General features: G+C 33.6%; 1 protein-coding gene across 1 annotated transcript; it reads left to right on the top strand.

Annotated features, from left to right (window-relative positions):
• Positions 1-1,406: 1,406 nt before the first annotated feature.
• LOC132741241 (neurogenic locus notch homolog protein 1-like) lies at positions 1,407-24,246 on the top strand. The gene is made up of 16 exons (XM_060729366.1): positions 1,407-1,451; positions 4,352-4,425; positions 6,275-6,415; positions 7,578-7,622; positions 10,331-10,477; positions 11,103-11,222; positions 13,528-13,641; positions 14,412-14,528; positions 16,136-16,255; positions 17,200-17,313; positions 18,080-18,196; positions 19,774-19,890; positions 21,119-21,229; positions 21,770-21,945; positions 22,671-22,802; positions 24,095-24,246. Exons 2-16 carry the CDS (start codon positions 4,356-4,358, stop codon positions 24,197-24,199), a joined length of 1,746 nt encoding a protein of 581 aa, XP_060585349.1. The 5' UTR covers positions 1,407-1,451; positions 4,352-4,355; the 3' UTR covers positions 24,200-24,246.
• Positions 24,247-25,964: the final 1,718 nt, after the last annotated feature.

The following is a 25,964-nucleotide window of genomic DNA, read 5'->3' on the forward strand; positions in this document are numbered from 1 at the left end:
CTCAGTGGAGTCCCTTTAAGATAAAAGTATCTTTATGATCATGAAACATGCTTGACATGGTTATATCTGTATATTGACCGAAATATTCAGAAGAATTCAGAATTCTGTGAAGGATTATTTAAACTTGAGGTAATCAAACCTTTAGATTATAAACGTCTATATCGATTTTATCCATTATTGTCTACTACTTACTTAAAGTAGCTTGTCTCGCAATATTTAAACATTTTCTAAAATGTGTAGTATATTAAAGAAACGTTTAAGTAACCACAGGTGAATTGACACTGTATTAGACATTTGAATAATGCTTACAATTATATTTGTATTTTTACTATCAACGTACTTTTTCAGCTTACTAGGACAGCATATGTGTCTAGGACAGCATATGTGTAATTTAAGTGACTGGCTTATTTGACGAAATGATAATAACTTGATAAAAGTACTACATGATAATAACTTCTAAATGTACACATGTCTATAATATTACAATTAAGAAAGAAGATGCATGAATTGCCAAACGTTCTTGTAAAAGGACCTTTGCAACAATTTTCATATCGACCTATAGGCTTTAAACTTTGCATGATCTCTGAATATGCTTAAAGATGCATTTTTTGCTGAATGTAAAAAAGTTTTGGTTGCCGTTCTTGTTTTCGAGTTATCTTCCCTTGAAATTGAATGTTTTGCTTATTATCGTTTAAGAGACAAAGTTTACTTCCTCCTCTAAAATTTAAAGGGAAGAAATAAACATGAGAAGAGTTTTTATTGGTCATATTTTGATGACAAAGCGAAATCTGGGAATCGCATGGGCCATTTTAAAATATACAGTATTAATTGTGCCACATACTACTCATGTGACTACAAAGTCACATGATTGTGCTGGAGATATCATGTCTCTTTTACATTTAAATAAACTTTGAAAATAAACAACTTTTTTCCTCCCATCACATTATCAAAATCTATTTTTCTAACATTTTTTTTATTCTTAAAACACTACGTTAGATTTTTCAATGGAATATCAATGTAATCTATAATATATTATTGCTTAGATTTGTATCAGGGACTGACCGAATAACTAATGTTTTGTGAAATTGTGGTTCAATCCTTTTTCTTTCAAAAATTGTATAATTATATAATTTTCTATTAATTTGAAATGAACATGTATATCTTGTAAAAAAATGCAAAGAATAAAATACGTTTTAACTAAATAAACCTCACTTTCAGATTGTAAATATACTTGTTTTCTTCGAGGTTTGAATAAATTGATTAGATGAAACGGTGATACACCGACTAAGCCTTCTTTTGTGTATTTGATTACGAAACACATGTTGGTTTAACCCTCGCTTTAATGTAAGTCCAAACTATTCGTTCTGACCTACATTTTATTGAGCCATATATAGAAATTAACAACTATCTTTCGTTGATAAGAGAAATAAACAGGAGGAAATTTCTGTTTTGTATGTTAAAATCATTATTTGGATTTCTAAATTATTATTCTTAATGAATACATATAAGACGGATTAATTGTTAATACATTCTCGGAAGCTTTAAGCATTGTTCTTCAGTTACAAGTTAGTAACAATGTTTGAAAGGTCAATTGTGCATTAGAAATATTTTAAATTTTATTTCTCAAAAAGTATTTTTATGCCACCGCAGCATCTGCGATGCGGTGGCATATAGCGATTCACCTGTGTGTATGTATGTGTGTGTGTGTGTGTGTGTGTGTGTGTGTGTGTGTTTGTGTGTGTGTTATATAGATTATATAGTGAACTTAAAAAATCTTCTTGTGAAAAACCGCTAGTTCAATTTCAACCAAACTTGGCAGGATTGTTCCTTGGGTGAAGGGCTTCCAAAGTTGTTCAAAAAATTTCATTCCATGCAGAAATCTGGTTGCCATGGCAACCAAAAGGAACTAAAAGGATACATTTAAAAAATCTTCTTGTAAAGACCCAAAAGGCCTAGAGCTTAGATATTTTGCATAAGGCATTGTCTGGTAGACCTCTGACAAGATTGTTCAAATTATAGCCCTCGGGTCAAAATTGGCCTCGCCCCGGGGGTCATTGATTTTCACTATGTACATATAGTAAAAAACTTAAAATACCTTCTTGTAAAAACCCAAAAGGCTTAGAGCTTAGATATTTTGCATAAGGCATCATCTGGTAGACCCTTACCAAGGTTGTTCAAATTATAGCCCTTTGGTCAAAATCGGCCCCGCCCCGGGGTCATTGATTTTTGCTATATGTACATATAGTAAAAACTTAAAACACCTTCTTGTTAAGACCCAAAAGGCTTAGAGCTTAGATATTTTGCATAAGGCATTGTCTGGTAGACCTTTACCTAGCCCGCCCCAGGGGTCATTGGTTTTCCATTTATGTATATAGTAAAAACTTTTAAAAAATTCTTCTAACAATTGACAAATGTTAAAGGTTAGATATTTTGCATGAAACATTGTGTTGTAAAACTCTAGCAAGATTATTCAAATTATAGCCCGGGGGTCAAAATTGTTCCCGCCCTGGGGGTAATTGATTTCAATATATACATATCTAGTAAAAAATCAAAAAAATCTCATTGTCTGAAGGTTCAAGGCTTAGAGCTTTAATATTTGTTAAATAATATCATCTAAAGGTACTCTACCAAAGTTGTTCAAATTTTGCCTCTTGTGTCAAAATTAGCCCCGCCCCTGGGAGCCATAGGTTTATCCTAAATGTATATAGTTAAAACTTAAAAAATCATTTTCTCTTAATTTACAAAGGATAAAGTTAAGATATTTTGCATGAAACATTGTGTAGTGAACCTCTAGCAAGATTGTTCAAATTATAGCCCTGGGTCAAAATTGGTTCCGCCCCGGGGGTCATTGATTTTCATTTTGTACATATAGTGAAAAAAAAAAGTTTGTTTGAAGGTTCAAGGCATAGAGCTTTGATGTTTGATATATAATATCATCTATAGGTCCTCTACCAACGTTGTTCAAATGTCAAAAATTGGCCCTGCCCGGGGGCAGTGATTCTCATTATGTACACATAGTAAAAACAGAAAATAAAACAAATGTTTTCTGAATGGGAGAAAGCTACAGCTTAGATATTTTACTTGAAATGTTGTTTGGTGGACCTGTATCAAGATTGATATTAAACCCTTGGGTCAAAATTATGCCTTGCCCAAGGGGACAGTGACCTACTTTCTTGTCCTTTGTAAACAGCAATGACATTTTGACCATGTGCACAGTTTTAGTTGTAAAATTTAACTTTGACCTAGATTTTGATGATGTGACTTTCTTTCTTGTCCTTTGATGTATAGCTATGAAATTTGAACCATGCGGTGGCATAGCATTTTTCTCAAATGCAATCTTGTTTTTGTTTGTTTTTATTTGTTTGTTTTTTGTTGTTGTTTTTTTGGGGGGAGGGGATTGGGGTACTGTGTTGTGATATTTGCCATAGTTAAATTCAATACTTTTAGTAATAAGGACTGAGTCCCGCTTGGGCCGATGTAATAGGATGTACAGGACTGTGCTACAGCGTGAACAGGAGGGTTTGACGTTGAATGGGTTCTGTGAGAGATGTCACTCTTCCAGGACGTTTGAATAAACATGGTTATAAAATGACATTTGCCAGGATATGTAAAAAATACGTCAAAATTCATTCAAGTCTGATATGAAAATGCAATTAGGCAATTAAGGCGTTACGTCAGTCATGAATTCATGTTGGAATCTTAGAAAGAAGTCTTTTTTCCAGAATGACTGAATTAATTGTTCTTAAGATTGTCTATGTTAGGAAGGCACAAGTATGTACATTTGAACCATATTTTACTATCTTAGGAATGTTGCCAAGCTTATTCGTTATAAAAAGAAATCAGAATGTTTCTCAAACGATAAACCGTTGCAAGAAGAATGGATGGTATGATATTTCACAAAAGTCGTCCATGTTCATCAATGTTTTCATGTTTAGGTATGTTGATGATGATGATGATGATGATGATGATAATGAAAATAATAGATTCTAAATGACTTTTCTACCTTGAACAAGACCTTTGGGATCCAAGAATGTCATACCACAACGTCCCCCCCCCCCCCAGCACACACAGGTTTTGGCTCAAATTTCGCCGGAGAGGTTGTATAATTTCATGTGAGGACGCTATTTTGCTAACAGAAATGTTGTTTTTTAATTTTCTTTTTGGGTGACCGCTAGAAAAAGGAAAAGTGCATGTTGAAGTATTCTTCTAAACCGTATGATATTTACAAGAACGATACAATCTATTTTAATGCCTCTCATGTTTTATTTCACTTTATATTGTCCAAATCTATTTGACTAAGAATACACGCATCACAATGACATTCTTAAATATCATTTTCTTTCTTCTTCAGGGAAATGAACCTTTTTGCATTAGTCGTTGCTACTTCGTTTATAACGTCCTTAACCGCATCACAGAACACAAACGGTAAGTAAATTGATAACAAGGTGTACCATAATTTATTTGGGATTAAAGCGGCGCTGCAGTGTTTTAAGGCCAAAAAAATCGAAACATCTCGGCTTTTATTCATAATAACCTCGGATTGAAAGTAGTTCTATCTCGTGGTTTAAGGAGTAAACAAATAAAGAAAAATAAATAAATAAATAAAAAAAAAATAAACAACAAAACAGTGTAATGTTTGGTAAGGTGTAATAAGTGTATATTGTTTGACATCCAAAGGAAAATGAAGTCAATTTCGGTGAAAATTTGATTAAAATGTCTGACAATCAAAAACAATTTACTAATGCCCACTGATGAACAATTATAAACAGATCAAAATTAATGTCAACCGGAAGAGATTTTGTACTTTCGGTTTCTACAACTATAGTAATATATATGTATAATATGCTGTTAACATTTTTAGCTATAGCTTTACTTAATTAAGGTGGATCTTTACTCAATATGTTAGAAAAAACATATTCAACTACTCCAAGCGTTTCATTACTATTTATTTACATGTATAACTTCTAAGCTTAAGTTACTACGAAATACCGTATCCTTCTACGTATCCGAAGTTTGGAGGAAAAGGCCGAGAAAATGAGATTGGGACCAATATTTATAAATAAGAAAATTCGGTTTTGATCAGAATAATCTATAATAATTGCGTAACCTTTTACTTTTGTGTGATCAATTTTCCATGCTTTGAACTTACCTTAGAACAGTCAATTTGAATTTTGAGGACAAAATATAAACACTTCTTGCACATCAGACTGGCGTTTCTATTAATTTCACTCATGCCGGAAATTTCATCTGGCAATAGGGGTGCGCTGTACAATGGCACACTTGACGTTATGTAACCGTTATGAATGAAGATGTATTTTCATATACTCTTGTACAAAAATAGTTACGGATGAAATGACATAAATTTACATGGAAAATTGTTTTATTAAGGTAAAGAATTTAAATTATAATGAAATATGGTAGAATATGCACTAAAAATATCTGACATACGTTTGCAATTCGGATCGGAATATTCGTTCCTTGGGAACACGCCCAATGGCAATGGCGGTCACTGAGCAGGCCTCGTCAACGTCCAATGCGCGATCCCTGCAGGACGGATATTCCAATCGGAACCGCAACATACGACATCAAAATCTAATAGCGTTTCTTCAACTAAAAGCAGAAACAAGCTGGTTTGTTACCCGTTTCACATTCCTTTTAACAATTTGATAACTATTCCATTGAACCTAAAGGCACTAAATTTGACTAAATAAGATAACACAAGTTATGGTGAAGTAAGTAAGTAAGAAGCCGCATGAATTGCAAATAAGTTCAAATTGCCTTGCCGTAGGTTTAGCAGGTGCCATTTTGCCACAGTTTTGAAATTAAATTAAAAAGAAAGGCTATGAATTAAATTTGAATTTTCTCCGACAATTTTCTTATATTACCGATAAAAACTCAATACTAATCTTTTCATACTGAAATGTGTACTATAGCTTAAAGTGTCATTATGCTTCTTATTTCAATGTCTTAATTGACACTATGATTCAAAAGATTGAGTGTTGAAATGGTAACTAGAATCTGTTACGGATAAAAAAGTATTATGTCTAAAATATTTCAAAAACTGCTCCACTTTTTATTTTAATCGACCGTTACAGGTCCGATGGATATACACAGAACTTTCCTTCGGCCAGTGAGTTATGCGAAGTATATTTTAATATAGAAATGTTAACTTATTTTGACTTTCACCCGTTCACTCACAATATTTCCTTGGATGGGCATACTGTCAGTTTAAATGTGTTTTTATTCTTGTTTAAATTTTCACCTTCTTTTGCAGGGGAAACAAGGCGTTTTCTTTTAGATGGTCTACATGTTGATAAGGATGAACTAGATAAGATTCCAGACTTTTTAAAGCAAATTGAGTGTACAAAATGTAAATGTGATCATGAATGTCACGCACGAGATTTTGATCTTAAAGGTAAAGCAAAATTTTTGTCAAAAACAAATGTTTTTAAGGAAAATTGAAGTTTTAATTTTTTTTTTTTTACATTCAAGAAACATTAAGAAAAACCTTCAAAACTCAAGGTATATTGCAAAATTTTTGTATCGACAACTTGTACCGGAAGCGATAGTTCAATAAACTTCGGAGCAAACATACATGCACAAAATTTTCTAAAATTATTCCATATATAAAGTCTTCATTTTACCTCGTACATCTTTCAGCTGTGTGTAAAATTATAAATTGTAATTTAATAAAATATTAAGATGATTACAACTGGGAGCAGAAAACCGATTTATATAAATCTATACCACACGGCTTTAACTTCCATTTCAAAGAATGTTTGATTATAGTAAGGCTGTAAGAGATGGACAGATGGGCTGCCAGACCATTGCTCTCTTTGAGCCTACATACACTTTAACACACTACCAAAGTTGTTGATACATGTACAACCTCTGTTACTCGGACGGGAATAAATTTAGTGTCTGTTTTAACAAAACGGCTATTTACATTTGAATTGAATTGATTATTGAATAAAGATTGTTATTGTTTTTTATGTTTGTTAAATAACATATATGTTAATAGAATAAGAGTTGCTAGTATTTTTATTTTTGTAACTTTAAAGCATCATAGATAACTAGGCAGGACTATTAACAACTCAACTCTTAATTTTCCCGTCGAAAACAATAGGGAGAGCATTGGCTTTGTAATACAGGGGGCCGCTGGTTCGATTTTCGGGCTAAACGAACTATTTTTTGCGACAATTAATCATGAACATTGGTCTTAATGGTCAATTATCTCTTAAAAATGTTTTGCCAGTTAACCTGCCGGCTATATGGGGAACGCCATGTTTGTTCTCGATATCGTGAATAATACCCACTTAGTATTGGTTTTCCAGGGGTTAAAATTAGCAACCGTATCGCTTTCAAAATTTCAATCGCTTTCAAAAGCTCGCCGATGATTTGCAGTTTGAAAGGTCACGAGAAGGTTAGCTCCTATTGATGCCAGTCAGATCGTTATGCGTAATTTTAATCAGATTGGATGGACAATCTGCAAAATGCGTGTAAATACAAAATATTTATTACCATTCTCTAAAGTGTGTGTTATTTAGCTTTTATAATAATTATTTTTACTTTTTCAGAGGATGATGTTTGCAAAGATTTCTGGGATTCCATTTCATGCACAGGTAAATTGATTTAAAAAAAGGTCAATGGTAGAAAACCATATAACTTTGTGCAAGACCAAAACTAAACAATTTCTTTGTCGTCATTCGGTTCTTCATAATTTTAAAAATAATAATAATAATAAATTAAAGAGAAAAAGTTCTAAATTCATAGAAAAACTTAAACTTGTAATTTCGCTTTTGTCTTTTTCATCAAATTCAGAACACAAGAAGAAAAACTAAACAAAAAACTATACGTGTTTCTAAGTTGCCGTCATCAACGTAGAACATGATAAAAAGAATTGACAATTTATTGGATTGAATTACTATTGGAACTCGCATAGGAATTCAAATGTCTTTGTTCAGAGTTGTGTGAAGTAGCTTTTCTCTCCCGTACATATCGTAAGATTAAGAACAAACTATTGTCTTGTCAGACGTCTATCGTGATTTGCACTCGCATATCAGATTGCTATTAGACTTTTTTAAAAATGCCTATATTTTTTACTTTTTCCACAATGATATATCACATAAATTATGTTGTTCCCGTGCACATAAATAAGTGTCTGAATTGCAAAAGGTAAGTGTGCACTTGGTCACAGCGGAAGTTTGTATGCTAATATAAAGAAATAAATATATAAATAATAGCCTATTTTCTCTATGAAAATATATGTATCTTTTGATCTAGTTATTTTATGTAATTATTTTCGAAAATTATATATGCTATGTAAAAAAATTACGTTTATACATGTACATACATATGCACATGTTTTATTGTATTAAACAGTAATAGACGTTTTATATTATTGTAATATTGTAACGTTTCTTTTACGCGCCAAATGTGACGTCTATTAACGTATACGTCTGTTTTGTACTTTTACGTCATTTCCTTAATGTGTCAACTGAGGAAGCTGAATAAAGCGAAACATGTGTTGATACTTAATTTGTGTTGGTTTTGATCCAATTGTCTTAATATATAAATAAGCAAAATATTAGGAATAAAATAGTGTGGAAATTAGCAAAATAGATATATTGACTACAAAACTGTTTGAATGTGATTGAATTGTAATTTTGTGATATCTTCTTGGTTAATATCTTGTTTCCTTTATTAAACTATAATATAATAAAAAGTGTTTGTGCCTTGTTTGAACATGGTGACGCAAATTTTTGTGTTACCTCCGGTATTTAATGATTAACTAATGATTAATTTTCATCCTTCCAAGTATCTTGATTAAGTTCACTTCATTAAAAGAATTTATCGAGCCTCGTTACATTTGTTGCCACATTTATACATTCAATACAAAAATTCTACAAAAATCTTGTTTTATTTTGCAACTTTACGTTTTTAAGCCATGGTGTCTCTCATTTAGCCTTAATTCACATGGTTACAACGGCAGATGTAAGATGATGTGTGGCAGCTGTAAAAAGATGTCAATTTCTGTACTTCAGGGTTTTTTTCTGGCCCTTCGGGATAATTGCATACAAAACGCCTGTGTTGATAATTGTTTTTATACCACTTAAGAGGTGCTCCTTGGCGTTTGATAGGTTGCGTTTCGATAGTGAGGTAGTTTAAACCCCTGGTGTTTCTTAAGTTAACACCTGAGATTAGCCAAGTTCATCTTTCATCTTTTAAAGGGTTATAATCCTACTATTTTACAACATATCGTATGCTTAGTGTTCAACTCATTAACAGTTTGATGCTACGCTTTACTGTTTTGATTACATTTGACGGACAAAGTCGGAGACTCTATGATGGGCAGATTTTAAAGCCCATTAATTTCAATCATATTTTATTGCTATAAACATGTATATACAATACAGATACAAATTTTATATGTATTATAAACAGCAAAAACAAACGGGTTGGGCCCAAGTTCTTACAACATTAGCGGTCGGCCCTCCACGGAAAGCCTATTGGGACTGAATTGCCTTAATTTTGCTTCGTCGGGCCCTTGTAAGTGATCTTTTTGTTGCTCTGTCTTCCTTTTAGACATTGAGTACTTTTGTTATGGTCATTGGGTTTCCTTTTGTACGTTTCTACATGAGCATTTCGATGTTTTACTTATTTCACCCTGTGTAACTATGACAACTGTTAGAATTTTACTTGGCGGGGATTTATTTACTTACACTGTCTCGTTTATAGGGACATGGTGGAGCTAAAAGTGAGGTTTGGTGCACCATTAACCAGTTTTAATTCCCCAGCAGTATTTATGCTGCTGACCGTTCCAAGGCGGCGCCCCTCTATGTTCGTCTGATATATGTTTTTGTTGTTTCATACTGTTCTGGTGACACTTTTGCGTCCCTTGTTGATTTCTTGTCCACGGTAAGTATCTTCCCCTTTGCCCCCAGTTTTTATTTCCATTATTTATACCCCCTTCACCAGGTGTCCTGTCCCCTTTGACTTTATGGGCCTATTATTCAGTCATTTATTTTTTTTCTTTAGTTCCTTATCAGTTACTAATTAATTCCTCTAATGTATGATTTTAACGATTAACCTGCCCATGCTCCGCCTTTTGGCCTGTCCTGTTTTTGTTTAGAGTCCTTCTGGGCTCCTTGCGACTGGCTCTTGTTGCTGGATCGTGTGGGGGTTGCGTTCGTTGAGCGCCACCTTTCCTTGTTGATCTTGTTTATCATATTTCCTGTTGCGGCGCCATATGACCTTTATTATGTTGGTCGTCATAAAACAAAACAAACACAACTATAATGTATTATTTTCTCGTGTTCTATTTGAATAGCTACAGCTGTTTCATCTGGAAACACTGGAGTAACATCCGATCACTGTGCGAGCGCACTGTGCAAAAATAATGGAACTTGCAACAATGTCCAAAGTACTTACATGTGTAATTGTCAGACAGGATGGACGGGAAACACCTGCGAAACAAGTAGGTTTGTTTTAGTAATAGTTATTACTCGTTATCATTATTTCTGTTTTTATTAATGTTATAATTATATATTAATCATGTATTGCATTTTGTTTTATGCAATTATTTTACCATAATTTTCAGAACTTTTGTTGTAATTTTTTTATCATTGTTGTTGTTGCCATTGGTATTATAATTATTATCATTATTATTATTATTATTGTTGTTGTTGTTGTTGTTATCATTATTATAATTATTATTATTCTCATTATGAGTAGTAGTAGTAAAGTAGTAGTGGTAGTGTTGGTGGTGGAGGCGGTGGTTGTTGTTGTGGTGGTGATGCTTGTTGCAGTTATAGTATGAGTGGTTCTGATTGTAGTATCATATTTTGTTTCTTTAAATTACATTACTCATGAAATTAAGCCTTTGTCTTAAACTGACCAACACCAGAATCCCAATATATTGTGAAAAATTGTAATGTTCTGACCGACATACCTCGAGGAAAACAAATTTTGCAGTACGTACTTAAGCAATAAAATATTATAAATACAATTGAATTCAATATGTAACTATCTTTTTTATAACGTATTACAAATACTTCTTTCTCTTAATAAATTTATGCACATTCATCACATTGTGTATTTAGAGGTACAACCGCAAGATCAGTGTGCAACTCTGAACTGTCACCATGGAACATGTTCCATAACCAATGGCGTGGCTAGTTGTACCTGTAACCAAGGCTGGAAAGGCAACCAATGTCAGACAGGTATCATTGAACAGTTTAACAAGTTTAAGTTTTAAGTTTACAAGTTTAACAAGTTTTATTCATATCAAACCAGAAGGTCAACGACCCATGTGGCAAAATGCAAATATGGCAGTTTACAAACTAGCATATAAGACCTACATAAATAATATTAACGAACATATTTCCGTTTCAGTTTACGTAACAGTAAACATAACTTATTTAGCAAAAGGTATTGAGTTTTGCATTTAAAATAGTTTACATAATTACAAACGAAACTGGTGACAGATATGAATATAAACTGTCCAAAATACATAGATAACTAAGTGATTGAAGCAGTTTACCGGAAATATAGCAAATTATGATTTTAAAATTATTGGTAACAATGATTCGCTGAATGAGTAAGATAATATAACATCTGAGAAAACCATATTTGTCAGCCTTGTCCGAAAAACGAAAGAGACAAGATTGGCATATGGTAAAACAAAAAGTTGTTTAACAATATCATGAAATAAAAGATATATTTACAAATTTAATTTTACAATTACTTAAGTTGCACAGTTGACAAAGTTACTGCACCTTAATAACCTTAATTACGCTGAATGAAAAAAGTGTTGTTCCTAACATTAAAAGATTGTAAAACATTGAACTGTTATGTACTATTTGGTAACATAAATTGTTAATTTTACTGATGCAATCGTTTAAAGTTTCGGAAATATAAATAAATTTTCCTGGAAACTTTGAATAATACAGATGCTTAAACAATAGTCACTGTAAGGTTAATCATGACATCAGTTACAGTTTCAAGAAGCATGACGTCATTGTAAGCGTATTGAAGCATGATACCATTCTAAGCTTATTGATATATGACGCCATTATAAGTGTATTGAAACATGACGTCACTCAAAACTTATTTAAAGATGACGCCTTTGTAAGCGTATTGAAGCTTGGTGTCATAATAAGCTTATTGAAACATGACGTCATTGTAGGTGCAATGAATCATGACGTCATTCTCAGTTTTTTGAAGCGCAACGAGATTCTAAGCTAATTGAAGCCTAACGTCATTTCAAGCTTATTGAAATATGACGCCATTGTAAATGTATTGAAACATTATCTCATTATAAGTTATTGAAACATGACGTCATTTAAGCGCATAAATGCATGACGACATTCTATGCGTATTGAAGCACGACCTCATTCTAAATTTTTTGAAACATGACGTCATTGTAAGCATATCGAAACATGACGTCATTATGCGATTATTGAAACATGACGTCTTTGAAAGCGTATTAAAGCATGATGTCATTGTAAGTTTTTTGAAACATGACTTCGTTGTAAGCTTATAGATAAGAAGCTCGGAAAACTCTGTAATATGACTAGAAAACGGCAAATTGCACGTTTAAAGCTGATGACGGTTTACTTAAAATTAGACTTGCCTCTGAAATCATGTACCAATTGAAAGGCTTTCATCAAAACTATTAAAATGTTTCAAATTAATTCAATTTAATTAACACTTAACTATCTCTAAAGCTATGTTGACCCATGTGCATTTAACATAGATATAGAGAACATGATGGCGAAGGTTTATCAGGACAGGAAGAAAGTGCGAGCTTTGGGGAACAAAGATTCACTTTCACAGCAAACCGGATAAACCGACTTCAGATTTGTTTTCGATTCATCTTGCTTTTGTCTATTTTTTTCATGTTGTTTAGATTATTCAAACGGTTTCATTCACGATAACCTTTCCCCCGATAAAACAGCCTTTTTCTTGCATATCAGACAGGATTATCTACCGTTTACACCGGTGCTAGAAAACCCTGTCTTACACCCCCCCCCATGTAAGACAAGTCGCGTGCTTTAAATGACGTCAGTGCTGCGCGCCTTTTATGAATGAATTGCGTTCTTAGGATGACGTCACTTAACCGTTATGAATGAAGCTGTAAGTTCATACGCTACTATTAGAAAAAAGTGCGTAATGAGAATATCAGTTTTCGTAATTTCTGTTCTAAAATAATTGATATGTAATATGCAAGAAAAAGAATCAAACACTGGCTGTCGGTGCAGACGGGAATATCTAGCTCTCGGGTGACTGTTTAAGGCGGAAACTCGGCAGAGCCTCGTTACTGCCGTAAACAGTCACCTTTGAGCTAGATATTCCGGTCTGTACCGGCAGCCGGTGTAAGATTCTTATAATATATAACTACTAACCATGTAACGTCATCATAGGCTATCCATGTGACGTAATGACTGGAGATAGATAAGCTAATCCGTCAAGGCTTTATCCAGTTGATAATATAGACAGTAGCAAGATATTTCTTGGTTATTTCAGATATTAATGAATGTACACAACATCCATGTCTTCACAACGGATATTGCATGAATACGGATGGAACATATTCTTGTTCATGCGCGAATGGTTGGGAAGGCAGTCAGTGTGATATAGGTAAAATATCGTGTTTTTTGTATAGAGTTTTAATGGTTTCACATATCAAGCATATAAATGGTTTGTTCACTTTATTTTCCTGTTATTCTTACGCGGATTTTTTTACGCTTTGGTCATATCTATCTTAGTTTGCTTTCCGCCTAACCGGCTACAGTGACAAAATGGGGAATAACCTCGCAATCGACAAACAGGATTCTTAGCCACATTTGCTTTCTGAATAAGTTGTGGGAGACAAATGACCATTAGACTTAATGTCCGAAATCAAATGTGACAGAGCAATGAGGCCTCGTGAGAAAACCTAATCAGATTACATATTTAAACTGACAAGTATAAAATACTAAATTGTCCTATAATTTGAAAATGAATTGTTTATTTGTTTTGATTAAATATATGCTCGAATTTGCGTTTTGACCCTTCCTTTCTAGTAATTCTTTTTCATCACTGAAATAGCACAAAATGACATAAAAGAAAGGCTAAAATGTTTGATACAATTTTACACAATTGGTATTTTTAAATTATAGACGTATATTTATAAATCATTTCATGCTAGTCAATCTATACAATGGCCTTGAGAAAAAGGTAGTTAATACAGTTCATACAGAATCGTATCAGTATCATTATAATTTAAACGAAAAATAAAACAAATGTAAAAGGCAATGACTAGTTGGTTTTATTTAACCATTGAACATTCATAAATGGCTACAAATGGGGTATACACAATGCACTATTCTTTACATGATCATACACGACCATGTGTTTTTTGTCCACAGACACCAATGAATGTTTGAGGAACCCATGCCCTATTGCCAACGCTACCTGTACCAATACTGATGGGTCATACACCTGTAGTTGTCCGAGTGGATGGGAAGGCGTTAACTGCGAAATAAGTAAATTAGAAAACAACTTTACATTTGTGTTTGCGTTTGTATGTGTATGTGTGTGTGTGTGTGTGTGTGTGTGTGTGTGTGTGTGTGTGTGTGTGTGAGCGTGCGTGTGTGCGTGCGTGTGTATGCGCGTGCGCGTATGTTGGTGTTTGTTCGTGCGTGTCTGTGTGCGCGCGCGATGATAATAAAAACTAGCTGTTTCTTTAAGACCTGACTATTCGTTTTTGTTCAAGCAAAATAATTTAGTTGTTATAGTATCTCAATCATTTACGTGTAAGTATAGTAATTGATGAATTGTTGACATTTCTCTGGCATTACCAATTATTTTACAGAAAGTAAATGACAGTCGCATCTTGAACCAGTGCTGAAGGACATACTATCACAGAAAGTTGATTATTTATCTTATGTACGGAGTCATCGTTCTCCAGAATTTTCTGTTCCTGACCGTCTCAAACGGACACGTACGTGTTTGATCCGGAATGTTGCTCCATAACTTTGAGCCTTCTTAAACCTAGATGAACTATTTCGAAGTCACCTTACTTCAATCGTATTAGGGACGCACAATAACGTGATGAGGCCCGGCTTTCACTTACATTCTCAGTCTGAGACAAATCTCAATCTAAGATTTCTAAATAGTGCCCGATATTCTTACTCACCTGAGAAAATCTCAAGTTTGTTTTCACTTAACTTTTTCTCAACACTTGAGATTTTTCTCAACTGCAATCTTCAAACGTTAATGTAATTGTGAATTGTCGGCATGACTAAAATATGCAACACAGATTTATGTTTTGAAGTATACAGATCTAGTTACCATTTTGGTTTAAACCGAGGCAACAGAGAAATATTTTGTATATTTTCATTAGATCTACAGTACCTTATGGGCATACATGTTTTTCCAAAATACAAGAATATTTAAATGGAAATGATTTATCAAGGATGAATATAAAAGTAGGTTGGGATTTTTCTCCGGGAAAAAGCTCAGATTTGAGCTGAGATTCTGACTTTGAGAACGTTAGTGACAACCGGGCAACGATTGACAGTAAAAGTTAACAGCGGTCTGTTAGTTTGTACAAATGTAGCTCGTTCGTCCTTTTTCACATACATACGTTACTCGGTCAAATTACGTTTTTAGTACATGAACGTAGTAATTATATCTAAACACAATAAATCATTTCTGAACAACATTGCATCACGTTTCAATCAAGTTTTTAATTTTTAAAGTACAACGTGGTCTCTCAGTACGCTCAACCCGTTATGAGTTCGGGGACACAAACTAGTGTCACCAAAACAGTATGAAACAACAAAGACATACATTTGAGGAACACAGACGGGCGCCGCCTTGGAACGGTCAGCAGCAGAAGAACTGATGGGGTGTTTAAATCGGTTAATGGTGCACCAAACCTCACTAGCCCCACCCTGTTCCTATAAAATAAAATGAAACCCCGCCAAGTGAAATTCTAACAGTTGTTATGGTAACAAAAGGTGAAATAAGTAAACGTTCAGACGATATATCTTGAGAAAAACAGTCTGTTACTATCATTATTATCATGTGCTACAAATACTTCTTTCTCTTAATAAATTTTTGCGCATTTATCAAATTTTGTATTTAGAGGTAAAACCGCAAGATCAGTGTGCAGCTCTGAACTGTCTCCATGGAACATGTTCCGTTACCAATGGCGTGGCTAGTTGTACCTGTAACCAAGGCTGGAAAGGCAACCTATGTCAGACAGGTATCATTGAACTGTTATATAAACAGTTATGTATCTGGAAACATAAATTGTTAATTTTACTGATGCAATCGTTTATAGTTTCGGAAATATAAATAGATTTTCCTGAAAACTTTTAATAATACAGATTCTTAAATAGTAGTCTATGTAAGCTTATCAAAACATGACGTCATTATAAGCGTATTGAAACAGGCTGTCATTGTAAGCGTATTGAAACATGCTGTCATTGTATGCGTATTGAGTAATGACGTCAATCTAAAATTATTGAAACAAGAAGCCATTGTAAGCTTATTTAAGCTGACTGTCATTATAAGCTTATTCAAACATAACTTCATTGTAAGCGTATTATCAAAATGCTCGGGGAAACCATATTATATGACTTAAAAAACGGCAATTTGCACGTTTAATGCTTATAAATGTTAACTTAAGACTCAATTTAATTCCATCATTCGAAGAATTAAAAGTGCTGTAATCATATTAAACCATGAGCTGTTGAATGCATTTTCATTCGATTCGTCTATCTTTACATCTACTATGGCTACATGTATGCCACTCAATCTTGTGTATTTAAGATAGATATTAGAAAATACATGGTTGATGTCGCGATGGAGAAGATTTATCCGGGCAGCAAGAAAGTGCGAGGTTTAGCGAACAAAAACTCACTTTCGCAGCAAACCAGACAAACTGTCTCCTATACCGAAATCAAAAATGTATTCGATTTATCCTGCTTTTGTCTATGTTGTCATGTTTTTTTAGATTAATAAAACAATTTCATTCAAATTTAGTTTTCCCCCGATAAAACAGCGGTTATATGTACTTACTTACTATGTAACGTCATCATAGGCTACCCATGTGACGTAATGACTGGAAATAGTTGATCCGGCAAGGCTTTCTCCAACTGATAATATAGACAGTAGCAGGATAAAGATATTTCTTGGTTATTTCAGATATTAATGAATGTACACAACAGCCATGTCAACACAACGGATATTGCATGAATACGGATGGAACCTATTCTTGTTCCTGTGCGAATGGTTGGGAAGGCAATCAGTGTGATAAAGGTGACATATTATATTTGTGTATAGGGTTTTAATAGTTTCACATATCAAGCATATTAAAATGGTTTGTTCAGTTTATTTTCCTGTTATATTTTCAGTCGAATTAAAACACTTTTCGGTAATATCCGGTTATATCGATCTTAGCGGTCGATCCGCTTATTCAGCTACAGTCCCATGATTAGCAATTTCCCCGCAAACGACCAACTTGATACCCACATTTGTTTTCTGAATAAGGGATGAAACACAAATGACAATTAGACCAAATGTCTGAAATCAAATGTAACAGAGCAGAAAACCTGTTTATATTACATAATTAAACTGACAAGAATAAAATACTTAATTGTCCTATTTTTTTTATAGTGAATTTGTTTTGATTAAATATATGCTTGATTTTTCGTTTTGATCCTTGCTTTCTCCTGATTGATTTTTTTTTCATCGGTGAAGTAGCATTAAAATCACAGAAAAGTATAATAAAATGTTTGATAAGAAATTTATTTACCGGGTTATTTATATTTCATTATTTTAGACGAATATATTAATTAGTATATTTTTATATCTTTTCATGCTCGTCATTCTATACCAGGGCCTATTGAATTAAGTAGTTCATACAGTTTATACAGAATCGTATCAAATATAATTACCATCGAAAAAACAAGTTTAAGGCAATAATCGGTTGGTTTTATTCAACCACTAAATGGCTACAAATGATGTATACACAATGCACTATTCTTTACATGCTTATACACGACCATGTGTCCTTTGTCCACAGACACAGATGAATGTCTTCTGAACCCATGCCCTAGTGCCAATGCTACCTGTACCAACACTGTTGGATCTTACACCTGTAGTTGCCCAAGTGGGTGGGAAGGCGTTAACTGCGAAATAGGTAAATTAGAAAACAACTTTAAGACAAAATTATACACTTGTGTTTGCGTATGTTTGAGTATGTGTGTATGTGCGCGCGTCTTTGCGCGCGCGTGTGTATTTGTGCGCGTGCAATGGTAATAAAGTCGAACTCTTCTTTAAAACCTGACTGTTCGTTTTAGACATGCAAAATAATTATGTTTTTATAGTATCTCAACCATTTACGTGTGGGTATAGTAATTGATGAATTGTTGATATTTATTTCTCTAGCAATACCAATTATTTTACAGAATGTAAATGGCAGTCGCATCTTGAATCAGTGCTGAAGGACGGATTATCACAGAAAGTTGATTATTGATCTTATGTACGGACTCATCGTATTTTAAACTATTAACAGACTGTTTCAGGACGGCCAAGGATGTGTTCGGGAATGTTCCTCCATAACTTTGAGCCAACTCAAATATTTGGTTTGGCATCCCCGTACTTTGATTAGATGGACTTCCAACTTTCTATCGAGATGAACTATTTGAACGCAATTACAATACTTCGTCCGTACAAAAAACGCGCAATAACATGACGAGATCGGGCGATGATTGACAATAGGAGTTTACAGCAATCTGTCAGTTTGTCAGCTTGTTCGGCCTTTTCACAACATAAGTTATTTCATAAGTCACATTACGTTCTTAGTACGTAATAATTCTGTCTAAATATAATAAATCAACATCATTTCTGAACAACATTGCAACACGTTTCAATCCAGTTCTAAATTCGGACACTCAGACAAAGTAGAAATAATATTGGGCAGTTTTCTCATGAATTATCTAGCAACTGTCTTGCTAAAATTTTGATTTATTCATTTCTGTTGGAAGTGGAGCAATAAAACGATGGGATGGTAGAGCGACAAGACAAAGAAAGTGTTGTGTGAGGACTGCTTGTGTTGCTCTACACTTGCAAATGTCGTTAGTTTGATATTGTCTATTTGAACGCCTATAATGAACGGTTGAAATAGAATGAGAATGACATATACATGCTGTTGTATAGCCGGCAAGACTGGACGTTATTTTACTAATGACGATCTGAACGCACATTGGGCATGATGAGGACTTGACAAGGACTTTATCAACTGTCTATGAACAAAGTGGACATGCTACAAACTTGTTCGTGCAGTATATAACGTATTTCTTATGTGTGAAATAAGCAACCCAACGGATTTAAACAGACTGCAATCGGCCATAAACTGACTGAAAAAGATGTTACCGGGTAATAAACCAGATCTGAACGGACTTCATGCGGTATAACGGCGGTATCAGCGTATCATTAACTAACTGTCTGTGAACTATTTGGTTCGCATTGTAGATATTTTCCGGCGATATTTTTGCGTCTTACCACAGCCCGTCCAAGGATATTTTGAGAGTTACGGACTAGTTTGAGTGACAGAAGCATTAAGAAAAGGCATCATGGACTCGTATTGAAATTTAACTTACTATTCTCCCAGTAGCGCTTATCGTGATGCATGTACACCCAGTGTATTGGTAATGCAATTGTATGGCTATCGTGAATTAAAACATTTGTATTACATTGTTAATCCTTGTATTTTAGATATTGATGAGTGCACAAGATACAGATTTTGTCAGAACGGGGCCACGTGTGTAAACACCCAAGGACAGTTTACTTGCACGTGTCAGAGTGGATGGAAAGGAACGCAGTGCCAAACAGGTTTTTGTGATATTTGACAAATTATACAGTCATGTTGTATAAGTTTGGTTTGATACTTCTGCATTGTAATTTCTATATCCACATTATTTCTTCTTGAAATATTTACTGAATTTGGTCGAACCAGAGTGCTGGCTTTAGTTACAAAATGAATTGCAGTGATTGTACTTTTATAGGACACTAATGGGTTAATGTACCTTTTCTCATGAATAAATATCAGACTCGGCACAAGCACAATGACGCATTTAATGACTCTGTAATTCAACACACACATGAATATTGAATGCAAACAGAGACTAAAATTTTATGCTGCTATCTTGAAATAGGGTTTAGCCGGTAAATTATGATTTCACGCATTCGCTGGAAAAGAAGTATATTGAGACAGACATATGTTTGTCTTTTGAAAATATTTCTTTTTTTCAAACACTTATTTTTTAGGCAAATATATACCTTTATACACTTTAATATACATTTGTATTTTGTAAAGTGTTGGATGTGAACCTGTTTGGATGTTTCACCAGTTTTACCTGCCTCAGTATAATGACGATATTTGCAGGTTTTCTATTTGAATATTAAAATATGTTTGTAATGTAAGATATTGACGTTTTTTGGTTTTTTTTATGTATTTTTTTTTCATTTTGATTAGTTAAAGTGACATTATGCTCATATTTTCAGTCAAGTGGAGCTGAATTGACTATATATTTCAAAAGATTGACAATCAAAATGGTGTTTGACCAAAAGTTGATATTGGAAAATGTTTTTGATAAAATTATAAATCTGCCTAAAATTAAAAAAGACTGCCCTACTCTTTTTATAAACTAAGCATTAAAGGTAAATTCTAATGGATATTTACAGAAATTTCATTTGGATTTGTGCGTTGTTTATTGTTTATGCGAACTTACTTAAATTACTTGAATTAAAAGATATTATGGCAAAATGAAAACATTTTTTATCTTCATCCGTTCACTCACTATATACCCTTAGATTGGCATAATGTCAATTTAAGTTTTAATGGCGCACCAACACTATACAGGTCATATGGTGCTTACCTCGGGTTGTGCTTAAGAATGCCCAGGTGATAATGTAATTGTTGAATTAATATCACTTAACACTAAGTCTTACAAACTTAAAAGCAACACTAGGTGGCATAACCACCTCACCTGCTGGAGCTGAGTTACACAGATCACATTTGTTTTTCTAATTGCATGGTTTTCAATTTGTGTTAAAACAGATGTGGATGAATGCTTGAGCAACACTTGCAAACATGGAGCTTGTAGCAATAACCAAGGCTCATACACATGTACCTGTTCTCCAGGGTGGTTTGGAGTTAACTGTGAAAAAGGTTCTCAAATATATATTTTTAATTTTGGAAACCAGTTATCTTTTAAATGTTCTCTTAGTAAAGACAATGTATTAGATAACTATCAATTATCATCAGTATTTTGGCAATTGATATGTTTATATATGATAATCATTTGTGCTTTTTTGAACAGATTGTGTAATTTTAAGTGCAGAAATGAAAAATTGTACTTTCAAACTATATGGCTATTAGCTTTCAAATTGAAATAAAAGTAAAATGGAATTTACATGATTTTGTTACTTTACACTATTTATAGCAACAATGTTGCGCTTTCCAGTTGGTGACACTTTTTAATACATATAAACATAAGTGCGTCCCCTGTTCTGTCGACGCCCTGTCAGATGCAAGCCCAATATTGTGGCATAGAGCATGTTATTGTTAGAATAATCAACAACTTTTAAGTAGCTTTGTAGTCCTTGAATACTAAATATGCGTTCTTATAGCGTCAAGAAATTTGGTGAGTTCGTTTAGCGAACACTTGAAAATTAATACTTAAAAATGTGTCTTTTTTATATTACGCAGGTGCTAACTCAACCGAATGTGATCATATTTGTTCCCTAGAATCGGCCGTGAAACAGGTACCAGTTAACTTCCCCTCTGCCACGTGCAGTGGTTCCTCAACTTTCGCTCCGAATGAGGCGTTGCTTCAAACATGTTGTGGTATTGGTGATAAATCGGGTTGGAAACAAGGAGAAAAGGTAAAATTAAGTGTGAAACCACAATTGTTTGAAGACAATTGTACAAATTAGTCATTTATACTTGATTTATCAAATAAGAAGGGTCAACTCAGTAAAATTGTTAAAACTTATGGTCCAACCCTTTTGCTTTTATGATTATCTACAACATCTCCGAAAATGTTTTGTCATACGTTTGCATGTGACATTGTATTTGTTTTGTGTAGAATGAAATATAGAATTAAATAAAAAAAAAGAAAAAAAAAAAAAAGAAGCAATAAAATATGATCAAACTAAATTTGTCTGAAAACAATTTTATCTCAAGTAAGAGATTGAGTGTTTCAAATACATTGTCTTGTTCAAAGTTTAATTACTTTGTTAAATTGTATATTGTATATTAAAACAACTTTTGCAGAGCTACATTTTGTGCCATACCCCATGGATACTTACATGTAATCAAAAAATTATTCTTGTCAAGTTGCCAAACAGTCTAACTGTTTCACAAACGATAATTCGTGATAATTACCATACATCGTCTTTCAAGTACTACTGGATCAGTTGTTGTGTAGTACATGTAGTATAACAGTAACCTAAAAAAGGGTTAAATTTAACATGTTAACTTATACAGAATTTGATTAAAGAACCTTCGATATCTAAGGTTGATATTCAGTTAAAACTGATGAAATTCTAGAGTATCCATAAAATTCGTATGCTTTTCATTGTCAAAAATATTTATTTATATATAACAGGTCATGACTAAGTGCGGCACAAATTCTATGAATGCATTCACGCCAGTGGCTGCCTACATAAACGGTGTCATAGTACCTGACACAGCTGGCATCTTGACTGGATGTCTTCATCATGGGGAAACCGGCTTTATGGTATTTTATTTTTCCAAGTTGATCAATCTGGAACTGAATATTTGGAGAATAAAATATATAAGACAACACTTGCATTGCCATATTACAATTCAATACATTACTTTTTTTCTAAACCTAGCTTTATCAGTCAGATATCAGCTAGATTCCAACGATATAGAAGTGTGGATGCTTAGATAAAGCATATATATTGTTTTTATAGGACGGGCCCCACTTAGACTTTTTCAAGTCACGTACCTGGAATGCTTCAGAAATGTCTTACCATGTAATAAAAATCTAAACCGACAATTCGCGTGCAAAATTTCATATCATGACCACCTGCTCAATCCGCTTTTTTAAATTTTTATTATGCTCAAATTTGATGTTTTAAAATATTGATAATTGCTACATGGTCCCTTTGTAAATATAAAATAAACAAGTTTTGACTTCACACGAAGTAGATATGTTATGCTCTAAATCGTTCGGACTGTAAGTGGACAAAATAGAAAGTGTGAAAAAACTGGCAGTTTTTTTACAGAAAGGATTAGCTTTACTTGACCCATAATAAGAAACGAATATTTTCATATACTAGTATACTCTGTACGTTCTTTTATATAATCATAATAATAATAATAATAATAATAATAAGACATACTTATTCAGTAATAATGTTGTAGATTCCAATACATAATATCTGCAATAACAATATTATCTTTTGTGATCATTTCATAGAACAAATTGACCTCAAAAGTGTCTATTACGTATAATTGACCACAAAAGTGTCTATTCCGTATAATTATGATGAATTTAACAATGGTCAGGATCACTGTCACTTTCTGTGGATCATCATTATCAAATTTTATAAATAATATAGAAATGGACAATATGGGCAATATGAACATGTAAAAAGTCAGATAAGCTTACACATACATTTACGATCAGACTGCAGGCATGACCGGTGTTTTTTTTTATGTTTTCTTTTGTTAAAATCCTAAACTACACGATGAACAATAACTTTATTTAATGACCAAAGACATCCTCTTTTATCGAGGCGTACTCGTTACGTATACCCTTTATTCGAGTATTTTTGTTTGTGTTATTTTCTTTCCGGCGCACGAATATAATTTTTGCCATATTGCGCCGACACAAGACCAATGATTCTGGCTAACATTCGAGTGTAGTCCAACGGAATTTCAACAATGGTTCAGAGAAGTAAAAATTTAACATGAATTCTGAAGCCTCATGGTTAATTATTTAGTTTCTGTTCCTGTGTTCAGGAGTTGTTTTTGTTATTATAATATCCTTTATATTTTCAGATAATTCGGCAAGATTGCTTAACAAAGCCGACACTATATCACTTGAATGGCACAAACACTGGCATTTTTGAGAGTAACCCACAAAAGTACTACGAACTGATATAAGTGTAATGATTATAAATCAATGAGAAATAAAGTTATTATGTGGTTGCTATATTCTTTTTGACTATATGACAACAGTGGTGTAGCCGAGTGGTTAACGTGTCAGACTAGTAGTCTTATGATCGCTAGCAGCATTAGTTCAAACCCCGTCAGGGCAAGTCGCTGTTTCCTTTAGCAGTAAAATTTACTCTAATTGATCAGTACTTGATGGTTCTAGGAACAGATTTGAAAATGCGTCTATACGCTTAAAGCTTTCTTCTCTATCGAACTTAAATAAATTTTGTATAACCCAACAGTGGTGGCTTGGTCCACAGATGAGTTCGTTTACTTGATAGTAAAATCCTAAAAACATATTCTTCTCTTTGAAGAGTTAATAAGCCAACATTTAAGAGTATATAACCTCCACTTTTAAGCCTCTACTTTGAAGAGTACATAAACTGAACTTTGAAGAGCACAATACCTGTATTTTGAATACAGTAGTACTAACTAAAACACAGAGTGGCAGTTTTTTTTTTAAAGAAAGGACCACATTAAATGGCAATACAGTGCTCGTGCATTTCATATTCAAGTTGATCATATTCGGTATTTTCCTACATTTCAATAATTTCTGTATTAACAGTTTTTAACCTAAATATGAGCATACTGTATCTGGGGCGTCCGTGGCCGAGTGGTTAAGGTCGTTGACTTCAAAACCACTTGCCCCTCACCGCTATGGGTTCGAATCCCGATAGGGACTTTTGATTCCTTCATGTGAGGAAGCTATCCAGCTAGCTTACGGAACGTCGGTGGTTCTACTCAGGTGCCCGTTCGTGCCTGAAATAATGCACGGAAGGGCACCTGAGGTCTTCCTCCACCAGTAAAGCTGAAACGTCGCGATATGACCTATACTGTGTCGATGTGACGTAAAACTCAAAACAAACAAACAAAATATTGACCGATAGCTTAAATTAGACACTCTTTGTAGGAAGATTATTAGGAACGTTATATATATTTTCCTACAAGTTAAGTAAAACAATTACGTAACTTGATTGCATGCTTTGTAAGCTGAATGCTATTATTTGTTTCTAACAATATTTTTATTAAATTATATTTCATACGGTTTAAAGTCTAAGAAAACTATTACTTAGAGTTTCCTTATTTCTTAAAAAGTAACTTCTATTATCAAAGCTTTAATTAAAGCGTGTCCATTAAATTTCTCTAAATGGAGCATTTTGACCAGGTTTATCGCTGCACCAATGAAGTCGTCCACACCCTTTCCCGTACCAATTGTGGTAGACACAAAGTGCCCGATCGTGCAATATTTAAGATACGAAATAATACAATCCACCTGAGATGAACCTACGACATTCTGTAAGCTAGCTGCATAGCTTCCACACATGAAAGAATACAAAGCGGTATTTGAACCCAGAGCATTGAAGTTACCTACTGGGCTACGGTTGTCCCTCTTGTCAGGAATGCATTTAAATGATAATTACTATAATTTCAGATGCTAAATATATTAAGTTACAGTGCCCGTAAATAATACAGTCAAACCTTTAAAATTCGGGAGTATTGATTCAGATGAAATACCACTCAAACAGGCGCTAGATGATGGAGAGATGTTAAATCTACAATAAACAGACTTTACAATTATTCGTTCACTATACGAAGAAAATTGTTTAATGTGCGTATACTTGTACCTTTATATGCAGTTATATTTGAAATGCCATCATTAAAATCCATTTTACCTATACATGGGAATTTAATGATATCATAATAAAACAGTACA

Source organism: Ruditapes philippinarum, unplaced genomic scaffold, assembly GCF_026571515.1.
Source record: "Ruditapes philippinarum isolate M1 unplaced genomic scaffold, ASM2657151v2 ctg1524_1_1_1_1, whole genome shotgun sequence".
Taxonomy (NCBI): Eukaryota; Metazoa; Mollusca; class Bivalvia; order Venerida; family Veneridae; genus Ruditapes; species Ruditapes philippinarum.

Coding starts and splice junctions, on each gene's coding strand:
- LOC132741241 (XM_060729366.1), top strand. CDS start 4,356: ATGAACCTTTTTGCATTAGTCGTTGCTACTTCGTTTATAACGTCCTTA. Junction 6,416..7,577: donor ACGAGATTTTGATCTTAAAG/GTAAAGCAAAAT, acceptor TTACTTTTTCAG/AGGATGATGTTTGCAAAGAT. Junction 11,223..13,527: donor AGGCAACCAATGTCAGACAG/GTATCATTGAAC, acceptor TGGTTATTTCAG/ATATTAATGAATGTACACAA.